Source organism: Dioscorea cayenensis, chromosome 6, assembly GCF_009730915.1.
Source record: "Dioscorea cayenensis subsp. rotundata cultivar TDr96_F1 chromosome 6, TDr96_F1_v2_PseudoChromosome.rev07_lg8_w22 25.fasta, whole genome shotgun sequence".
Taxonomy (NCBI): domain Eukaryota; kingdom Viridiplantae; phylum Streptophyta; class Magnoliopsida; order Dioscoreales; family Dioscoreaceae; genus Dioscorea; species Dioscorea cayenensis.
In genome coordinates this window covers 807,834-818,779 of record NC_052476.1, presented here as the reverse complement: position 1 = coordinate 818,779, position 10,946 = coordinate 807,834, and the positions used below count along the sequence as shown (strand labels likewise).

Here is a 10,946-nt window from a genome sequence, read left to right as displayed (position 1 = left end):
TAAATAAAAGAATAGATTAGTGCATGAGCATTACCGCTATTACATGGAATTGGAAAAGGATAACATGTTAATTCACACAATAATGCTACCCATTTCAAAGGTTCAAACACATAAACTTCACTCATATAACGATTAAGGACAATCATAAAACTATAATATGAAGCAACTAGTACCTAGGATGCATATTGAGGGTACATACAATGGAGTTAATTTATGCAGAATTTTCACTACGTAATCATACAACCACAAAAATGAAATTACATTTTCATATACTTTTTACCTTGCCCATAAGAATTTGATCAAGCACACACAATGGATTTCTTTCGACCACATGAACCTCATATTAATGAGACAAAGTTTCAATAAACAAATCAAAACTATATAGTCTACATAATTCACACAGATAAATAAAACCACAAATTAAAAAACCAAAGAAACGAAGGTAAGATATATAACAAGACATAGTAATGAAATCTCAACATAACATAAGCAGGTTTTTATGTTCTGAAATTACTCAGGTAAACAAGGTGTCATGAAAGGCAACAACCATGATGTACATATATATTACCAAGAATTTGCCAACTTTTAAGTTCTAAATCAAACAAACAACCTTGCCTAGAGAAACAGTGGCATAAAGCAAGGCATCAAACTTGTACATATTCAAAACAATTGAAATGCATATAAAAAATTTTGGACCTGACGCTACAGATGTGCTTCGGCATGAACTTACTAATAAACATCAACCACAATTTTTTACTTTCTTTGTACACAAGGCATCAGTGATAGGAAGAGCTAGAACCATAATTGTCTCCAAAAACATAAATGGTATCATGGTAGAACACTAGAACCTCTAATCCTGTTCAAAGTATTTTTTGCAGAATTAACATATAAACCGGGACAAATTTCTAAAATTGGAGCAAACAAAAGTGTCATTTCAGTCTAAGGGATTAAGCGAGAATGAAAATTGTTAAATATCACCATAAAAAATAAACCACCATTTTGCCTATACTTCCTAGAGAAGATCACTGATTAACAAAAATAATTCACAACTGCTAAAATCAAGCACCCCTCAAATTGAAGAAGACTTTTCCAAACTAGACAAAATCCTAGAATTCCCAATCAAACATGACCACAAAACAGAGTAAAACCCCTCAATTCAATCCAAAAGGAGCATCACACAAACTATGCGCATACTAATTTCAATTTGATCAAGAATCCATTCCTGAGAACCCATCACTAATAGTAATAGGAATCACAACCAGCAGATCCAACACCGAACCAAGAAACTGAACTTCTAAATGAACCACTTCATCCAAAAATATATATATATATAATATCTCCATCTAACAGAATGAGATCATCCAAGAAGATTTATCACGACATATGGAACTCAATGGAAAGGCAAAAATCAGAGAAAAGATAACCTAAAGACCATGGTCACCACATCTCCGCTGTATTTCCTATCCAAACCCGTAGCTTAAGTGCATCAAATGAATACAGTACATCAAATTGCTACAAAATCCAAAATAAACAAATAAATACATATCTAAGGAAAAAAAAAAAAAGAGTAAAGAATCAGACAAATTGCATACTCAAGATTTATGGAAAAGATCACTGGTTAACAGAACTCATCTAAACTAGACAACCCCCTGGAACTCACCAAACAGACAAGGCCACCAAACAAGTCAAAACCCTAGAATTCCCCAGTCAAAAAAGACTGCTGAACTAACCAAAGCCCTGGAACTCCTCAATCAAAGAAGACCACAAAACAAGCCAAAAACCTGGAATTCCCCATGTAAAGAAGACTATTGAATACTATCTAAAATCCAAGCATTTACCAATCAAAGAAAACCACGAAACAAGCTAAAACACTAAGTACAATCCAACCAGAGCATGACACAAACTATACTCACTCTAATTTCTATTCGAACAAGAATCCAATTTGAGAGGATTCATCACCAGACTCCTCATCTTAAAAAAATCAAATTACCCAAGAAGGTTAATTTACAACATATGAAACTCAGAAGAAAAGGGTGAAAAGAGAGAGAAGAGGATCTAAAGACCATGATCATCCTGCTGCATTTCCTATCCAAACTTGTAATTCAGCTACATTGATTAAACAAATATAATACTCCAAAAAATGAGGTCAAGGAAAACAAGGGAATTAACATAAAGAAAAAAGAATAAAATAGCTCACATACTCAAGCTTCATGAAGATGACCACTGATAAACAAAGCTTATCCATAGCAGCAAAAAACCACTAATCCAAACTAATCAAAACCTAAAATTCCCATATCAAACAAGACCACAAAACAAGGTAAAACCCTAAATTCAACCAAACCAGAGTATCACACAAACAACACTCATTCGAAGTTCTCTTCCATCAAGAATACAATTCCAGAGGATTCATCACAAATATAAATCACAACTAACAGATACAGCACCAAATCAAGAAACTGAACTTCAGAAGAACCATTTCCTCGCAATAAAAAACCAGAATCTCCCCATCAAGAAGAATGAGATCATCCAAGAAGATTAATCACAACACATGAAACTCACATGAAAGGTGAAAATCAGGAACAAAAAAAATTAATTAAAAAAAAATACTAATAATAACTAAAAACTAAAAACCACGATCATCATCCAAATAAGTAGTTCAAGTGCATCAAACGAATATAATGCACCAAAAATTACACAAAATTCAGAAAAAAAAAATAGGGGAATTAACCAGAAAAAAAAGTAAAAAATAAAAAAAAAATTGCAGTGAAATGTGGTTTATCTACATTATAAAAAAAAATAAATCAAAAATAAATCAAACACATCGCACTAGTGATCACCCGATCAAAGAAGTTTGTTCCGAACTAGCCCTATCGCTAGAATTCCCCAATCAATCAAGACCACAGAACAAAAAGAGGAAAAATCCTAAACCCTAAATTCAATCCAACTGGAGCATCCACAAACAATGCTCACTCTAGTTTCTCTTGAATCAAGAATCCAATTCAAGAGGATCAATCCATCACAAACAGGAATCACAATCAACAGATCCAACACCAAGTCAAGAAACTAAACCATTAACTCTAAAAAAAAATAAAAAACCAGAATCTCCCAATATAAAACAGAAGAGATCATTCAAGAGGATTAATCACAATATATGAAACTCAAAAAAATGGCAAAAAAATAAGAGAAAATAGAACCCTAAAAGATGATCTCGATCATCGTCTCCGCTGCATTTCCTTTCCAAACTTCGTAAACCTCGAAGACAATCACATCGCAATAGGGTTTTGTTCGCAATCAAGCGAGGTAAAGAAAATTACAAAAAAATCTGCGGAAAATGGCCACATTCCCTGTTCCATTTATAGTGATACACTGTAGCTTAGCACGAATCTCGAGATTTGCGATGGTAAACAACAGCCGTCCGATATCACTCGTGTAACTCAACGCCTGGTTGATTATAAACAACACGTGCGAACCGACCTAGGAAAGCTGAGAACGATATCCACTTCATTAATGATATTCTTGAGCCACCAGCGTGAGTCAGATCACCTCCCGGTGCACAGCTTAAAATCACCTGCTAATTCGGATGGCCACAAATTTTAATACCTGTTTCAATACATGGTTTTTTCAGACAAGAGAAGAGCGCTTCATAACCATTTGGTATATTAACATCGGATTTCTTAATATAATTTATTTATATCCTAACTCATGCGAGTAGAAATCACAAGTATTATATTATTCAATTTTTTTTTGTATAAACTCGTTTTTAATAATAAGTTTAATCATATTTGTTATAGATATAATATAAAAACCTATCATCTAGAGATATTTTTTTTTATTTTTTTTATTTTTAAAAATAACAAGCTTGTCAAACCAGAAAGAACGAACACGCGTGGGAGCCCGTGACTCACCATCGAACGTGCCCTCTCACCTGCGCAAGATGAGGATTGAACTCGGGGAGCCAAACTCGACACTCGAGACGAACACCCTACACAAGGGACCCGATGTCAATAGATCAAATGATCGTTGGCAGAGATGTTTATTGTCACCAGTTGGATTACTATGAAATAGCTATAATTATTTATGAACAATATTATATAGTGTCAAGCAATGTTATACAGTAATATACAAATATCTTGAATAGTAAATTTATACAGTATTTTTTATAAATAATATTTATTGAATCATTATTCATCGACTATAAACAAATATTTTTAATGAACAGTCTTTTAAATATGTAATACATATAAAAATGATTTAAAATTCTATATATATATATATATATATATATATATATATATATATATATATATATATATACATTGGCAGTGCCACGTCCATGGTTTGAGAGTCTTTTTAACCACTATATATATTTTTCTGCATGTTTGTTAGTTATTATTTCTAATGGTCTATTTTTTTAATATTTGGTGTCATGTTAATTTTGTTATGTTTGTTCTATTGTTGATGGTTTCGTTTGTATTTCTAGAGATTTTTTTGTTGAATTAACATGATTTATAATTCAAAACGGCTTTCGCCCTTGCTTGTTGTTTGCTTCTTGCTTTTATCCACATGTTTTAAAAAATTAGCATGATAATTATTATAAAAACACACCCGTTTTCTGTATCACCACGCATATTGCTAAAACTGTTAATAGAAAAAACGAAAAAACCAGAAACTATATGTACTATTTCATTATATATTTATTTAAAAAATATTGTTATAATAAAACATATCATATCAGTTGTTATGCCATTAAAGTTAATTAACTAAAAAATAATATAAAATATAATGATAATAAAACATTACTTGTTTGGATGCAAAATAAAAAAATATGCTATAATTTTATTATGTAAGAAGTGCAAGTGATTATTAACCTATTTTATTCCTACAGAATGAGTGTTTGGGTAATAAAATAAAAAAAATATTAAAAAAATTATTACATTTTTTTTTTCTTAGAGAATGAGTGTTTATTTTGCATAATAACTAGTTATTACATAATAACCGTTAGATTATAACCATTGGTAATTAAAATTTGAAAAATAGCCGTTAGAATATAGTTGTTGTAACTTGTAAATATAGCCGTTATAATTATAGCCGTTATTATTTTTCCCTATTTATACACAACATGATTCCTTTGCATTATACACATACTCTTCTTTTTGTTATGGGTCCAGCCCATATTTGCAATATTTCATATTGCTTTTGTTGTTTATGTTGGGCCTTTATGTTGGACTTGTTATGTCTTATTTCTTGAGTCCATTTGGCATTGATATTAGGGTTTCCAAGAGAATTTTCTTTTGGTGATTTTTTATTCTTTGGTTTTGGCTGTACATACATGAAAAAGGCGGATGGCAATCGAAAAGAAAAAAAGAGAGCTTAAGAGGGATTTGTTATTCCCGGTTTTTGTGTGCGCAGTTTTGATCAACTCTACGATCGGAGGTGCTCCCGTGGTCCGATTTTTGCTCAAATTTGGCCAGCTTGTTCCTGACAAGAAGGGCTTCATTTTGAACGGTCGGATCGTCCTCAGGTGCTCTGGTTTGGTCAGAAACGCAGCTTTAACAGACCGGCAGTTTGTGGGTGATTTCTACACTTTTTTGCTCTATCTTGATCTCTTATTGTTCTTGAAAAATTGTTGGTGGGTTGTGAATCCTTTGTTGACTGATTTGGGGTTCTTTTTGCCCTCAATTTATCAATAAGAGAAGTAAAGGGTGGACTCTCGAACGGTCTCGTGGTTTTTATCCTTCACATCGAAGGGGTTTTTCCACGTATAAATTGGTGTGTGCTGTTTGTGATTTATTATGGGTTGATTGAATTGTTTAATTGGTTGGTTGTCTTGATTGTTTGACTTTGTGAGTGTCGTGGAGACCTCTGGCGATCTTTTCACTTTTTAAGTTGAAAAAATTCATAGTTCTAACTATTGTTTCACCATGGATTTCTTAAATCTTTAAAGGAAAAAAATGAAGAAGATGATCTATTCATGCTCAGCTATTGGTCGAGAGAATGTACAGCAACTTCAAGAAATATAGAACATCACACATCCATTCTTACAGGTGTTGCATATATACAAGAAATTTTTCAAGGTTATGAGAAACGTTGCAAAAGAGAATTTCGTATGGAGCGTTATATATTTCAAGCACTGGTTGATAGTTTAAGAGAAAAATCTCTTCTATACAACTCAAAACGAATAACAGTCGAGGAGCAATTAACAATGGTTATGTACACTCTTGCTCATAATGCTATTAACCGTGATGTGCAAGTGCGATTTCAAAATTCTGCAGAAATGGTTAGTCGATATTTTAGTAAAGTACTTAAGGCTATTAATTTTGGGCACTGGAGGTGGAAGGGCGCTCTGGATATTCCACTTCGGCAGCCTGCTTCAGGTGTTTGGGCTGGGCAGCCGGCAATGTAGCAGCCTCTTTTGGATCCCGGTGGTGTTTTTGAGAAGAAGAAGAGAGAGAGAGAGAGAGCGAATGAGAGACTCAAAAAAGAGAGCCACTAAATTCACCATTAAAAAAAACTACATTGTAAGAATTTGCACATTATGTCATAATTTTGTAGTGTAAATTAAGTACCCAAACGATCATTATGACATAAATTTGTGAAAAATATTATATTATGCCATAATGTACGGATTATGTAGGATTTTTGGGTTATCCAAACAGGGTCTAGAAGACAAAGGGATATGCCAGAATATTTAAAAATAAAAAATATTTTAAAACCCATAACCTGCATACTCTGCATCAGTTATTAATATATACATATATATATATATATATATATATATATATATATATATATATATACATTAAATTAAAATTTTAACAGTTATTAATATTAATTAATCCCCTCTTACAAACATTCCAACCTGGTGGGCGGTGACCACACCCCAAGACCAAATGTTTTTTTCCACTTTCCGTCCAACTTTGGATGGTGAGCAGTGACCACTGTAAATCAACGTTCTAATCGTGCAACTCTTCCACTTTCTTCCATTATTATTTCAAAAACCCTCATTTTTTTCCATCTCTCCAACCTCTCTTCATCGTCTACGTCTTCGTCTTCATTCTCGCTCCATTGTGTGCCCTAGAGCAAGATCTGATGGAAGGATCAACGGGTCAACACCCATCTCTGTTTTCCCCTTTCAAGTTGGGCCGCTTCCAGCTCTCCCACCGGTGAGCTCCTTGCTAGGTCTTCTCTTTTTTCCCTTGATCTGAGTTCTTATCCATGGTTTCTTGTTCCTGTGGGGGTTTAGTGTGGTGCTGGCGCCGATGACGAGATGTAGAGCTTTGAATGGGATCCCGCAGCCGGCCAATGTTAAGTATTACGTCCAGCGTTCCACTCCTGGCGGGTTCCTCATCACTGAGGGGACCTTGATCTCCCCCACTGCTGCAGGGTAGCTTCTTTTTTCTAGCATAATTTTGTTCTTATGAAATGAGTTCTTCTTCCATTAGTTTCTTATTTATGGATTAATTATTCAACTTGAAATAATTAAATATAAATTGAGAAATTATTTCTCATCTGTGAAATTATGCAAACTTGTGTAGATTGTTTATTGGTAGTAAGATTAGTAAATTTTTCATGATTTGAATGGCCAAATTTCCCTGGAACATGAGAAATATATAGTATGTTGGTGATGTTTGGTATTTTGGTGTGGTTTTCAGTATAAACCCTCTTTATTTTTATGTGGAAATTATGAATCAAGAATGCCCTTTTATCAATATTGTTTTAAATCTATTTTGGATTGATCTTGTACAAAATCTATTCTGAAATTTATGTTTTGCTGGTTCTTGGACTAAATAAAATTTAGCTCTGCTATCTGAATCATTAGGTTCAATCCGGTATGTTTGATGTATTGATAGGATGGTGTTATTTGTGTCATAGTTTAGGTATTAAGCAATCAATCTGGTGTTTCTAAGAGTATGAAAAAAGATGTCTTTGATTTGCAGTATCAGGACTTGTGCATAAATCTTGTCTCCTCTCTCTTGTCATGCTATTGACTGTTCAATAGTCATAACACAAAGCCACAACCATCTTTTATTGTAGGTTTCCACATTGTCCTGGAATATACACTAAAGAACAAATAGATGCCTGGAAAAAGGTTGTGGATGCTGTGCATGCCAAGGGGAGTATCATCTTTTGTCAGCTGTGGCATGTTGGCCGGGCGTCTAATCAAGGTATTTATTCTGAAAATTCTTTTCATAAATCCAAAACATGAGATTTATGACCCATGACTTCCACCTTTTTATAGTCTTATATGAAGAATTGTGAGTTTGGTACTGCATTAATCAGTAAAATACTATCTGCACTTTGTTGACTATCAATTTGTTGTTACTTGAGTTTCCAGTCTATAACCAACCTGAGTTTTTTGTTCAAGGTGAAGTTGCTCTCAAGTTTCCCTGTTTTCAACCAGCATGGCTTTTGTTGGTCTATACGTCATAATTGCCTTTTTTTTTTAATTTTTTTTTTGTTAAAGGAAGCTTAAAAGGAGTAGCCAAAACTAAAAACAAAAACCCAAAGTAGAACACAGCTTCATCATCCATCTTGGTCATAATTGCCTTTTGAGCATCCAGTTTGAATAAATAACAAAACATGAGCTTGTCAGCTACCAATACTTTTCTGCTTTTGATTTCTGGTTTGAGTAACTATTATGTTTCTCTCACTGTATTCTAATCAAACACTTGTGATTTCAGTGTACCAGCCTGGTGGAACTTCAGCTCCCATTTCATCAACAGACAAACCAATAGGAGGGAGGTGGAGGATACTGATGCCCGGTGGGAGCTATGGTAGCTACGCCCGACCTCGCCGCCTCGCCACAGCGGAGATACCCGAGATAGTGGAACATTATCGCCAGGCAGCCTTAAACGCCATTGAAGCAGGTAGACAACATTGTATTTCAAAGTTCTAACAACACCGAGGCTGAATTTTGTTTCTGTATCATATTCAAATAACCGACGTACACAACTACATTTTGTATAGGCTTTGATGGCATTGAGATCCATGGAGCTCATGGCTACTTAATTGACCAATTCCTCAAAGACGGCATCAATGACCGGTCAGATGCTTATGGCGGTCCGATCTCAAATCGAACCCGGTTCCTCTATGAGATAATCCGGTCGGTTGCCTCGGCCATTGGACCGGACCGGGTTGGAATTCGAATTTCACCAGCCATTGATCATTTGGAAGCTTATGACTCAGACCCAATGGCACTCGGTCTAGCCGTAATCGGTCGGCTCAACACTGTCCAGCAAGAGTTAGGCCAACGGCTTGCTTACCTTCATGTGACCCAACCCAGGTACACTGCTTATGGTCAGACCGAATCAGGCCGGCATGGGAGTGAGGAAGAGGAGGCCCACATGATGCGGACATGGAGGAACGGCTATGATGGCACCTTCATTTGCAGTGGAGGATACACAAGAGAGCTTGGTGTGGAAGCGGTTTCACAAGGGGATGCAGACCTGGTTTCATACGGTCGGCTTTTTATATCGAACCCGGATTTGGTGGACCGGTTCAGAGTGGATGCTTCACTGAACCGGTACATTCGAGCTACGTTTTATACACAAGACCCAGTAGTGGGCTTCACTGACTACCCTTTCATGGGCCAAGCCCGGTCTAAGCTTTAAGTAAGCTTTGGTTTAGTGTGCTATTATTATTGGTAAATAATTGTGTGTATTGTTTTGTGGACAAGCCATTCTGGAGAGACTCTTCTAACTCTTAGAGAAGTTAAATATTAATAAGTCTCCGTAGTTAAGGATGCATGTTGTGTTTATTGAAATCTTGGAAATAGGAACTTTGTTGTACTATATAAGTATGAAAATTGCATATTTCTATTTTTGGAGTTTTTATTTGTTTGGAGTTTATTGTTGGAGAGATGGTGAGTTATATGTCCTTGATTGACTAAAGCTCTAGTGCATGTGAAAAATTAAGCACAATACTGTTTGAACCAAATAGTTCTCTTGAATGAATATTGAGAGATCTTTGAGGAAGTGTTAATGTAGCAAACAAGAGAATGGTTAAATCCCATGATTTTGATGTAGTTCTCTTTGAAGTTGTTTGTCCAGACACAATTGATTTTGATGTAATTTTTCAGGTTTGTCATGTTTTATAATCAATATATGAAGTTGATATTAGATATTGTGTTATGAATCTTCAATCCACAAGAACAGAACTAACATATCCAGCCACTCAATCAACTCAATCACAGAGGAGGTGTAACAATTCAGATAAATCTTATAAGACTTGATTTATATTCAGCATTCAAGCCATGAATTCAAGCAAATATCATCGAAGTCTAACAAATAATAAGCATTCATCTAATCACAGAGGTCTAACTCACATCATTAAATCATCCAACAAATAACAGAGAACATGAACAAGAACATAGCTAAATGAAAGTACTAGAAATAAGATAACTAAATCCGCCAACTCACACCACTGAATTCCTCGCAGACGAGCCTTATATCTCACTTTTTGGATACCTTTCTCACTCTCTTCTCCTTCCTTTAAAAGAGAAGATAACTAAATCTGTCAACTCACACCACTAAATTCCTCTGTCTTCTCTGCAAAGACGAGCCTTACGACTCACTTTTTCGATACATTTCTCACTTTTTTCTCCTTCTTTTAATAGACCTTTTTTTTGAGATTAGATCTCTGTCTTGGGATTAGCTCTCGTAATCCACTTATTGAATACCTATCCCAATGGATCCTTATATATTGACCCTAACATTTTTAGATTAAACAAAAAAATAAATCAAATTACTCCATTTAGGATTGACAATTCAATAAAGTTATTCAACCATACTCTTAAACCAAAAGCCACAAGATTAATCATTCATTATTTAAAAAAATATGTGAATAATAGCAGTAATAACGTTTTAATTAAATAAAATTCACTAATTTTTCAATATCCATGTAACACGAAACGTTTTTCCCCATTGAATTTTCATTTATTTTCTAAA

General features: G+C 34.5%; 2 protein-coding genes across 2 annotated transcripts in view; both read left to right on the top strand.

Moving 5' to 3' along the window:
* LOC120262797 (uncharacterized acetyltransferase At3g50280-like) overlaps window positions 1-3,305 on the top strand; it is a 53,596-nt gene extending 50,291 nt beyond the window's left edge. The window contains exon 2 of the mRNA XM_039270684.1: window positions 3,199-3,305. Coding sequence (XP_039126618.1) covers window positions 3,199-3,250 — 52 coding nt within the window. The 3' untranslated portion in view covers window positions 3,251-3,305. The remainder of the gene's footprint in view (window positions 1-3,198) is intronic.
* A 3,628-nt stretch (window positions 3,306-6,933) lies between these two features.
* Window positions 6,934-9,833, top strand: LOC120263829 (12-oxophytodienoate reductase 7). Its single transcript, XM_039271805.1, has 5 exons — window positions 6,934-7,163; window positions 7,244-7,384; window positions 8,035-8,165; window positions 8,682-8,867; window positions 8,968-9,833. Exons 1-5 carry the CDS (start codon window positions 7,090-7,092, stop codon window positions 9,609-9,611), a joined length of 1,176 nt encoding a protein of 391 aa, XP_039127739.1. The 5' UTR covers window positions 6,934-7,089; the 3' UTR covers window positions 9,612-9,833.
* The last annotated feature ends 1,113 nt before the right edge of the window (window positions 9,834-10,946 follow it).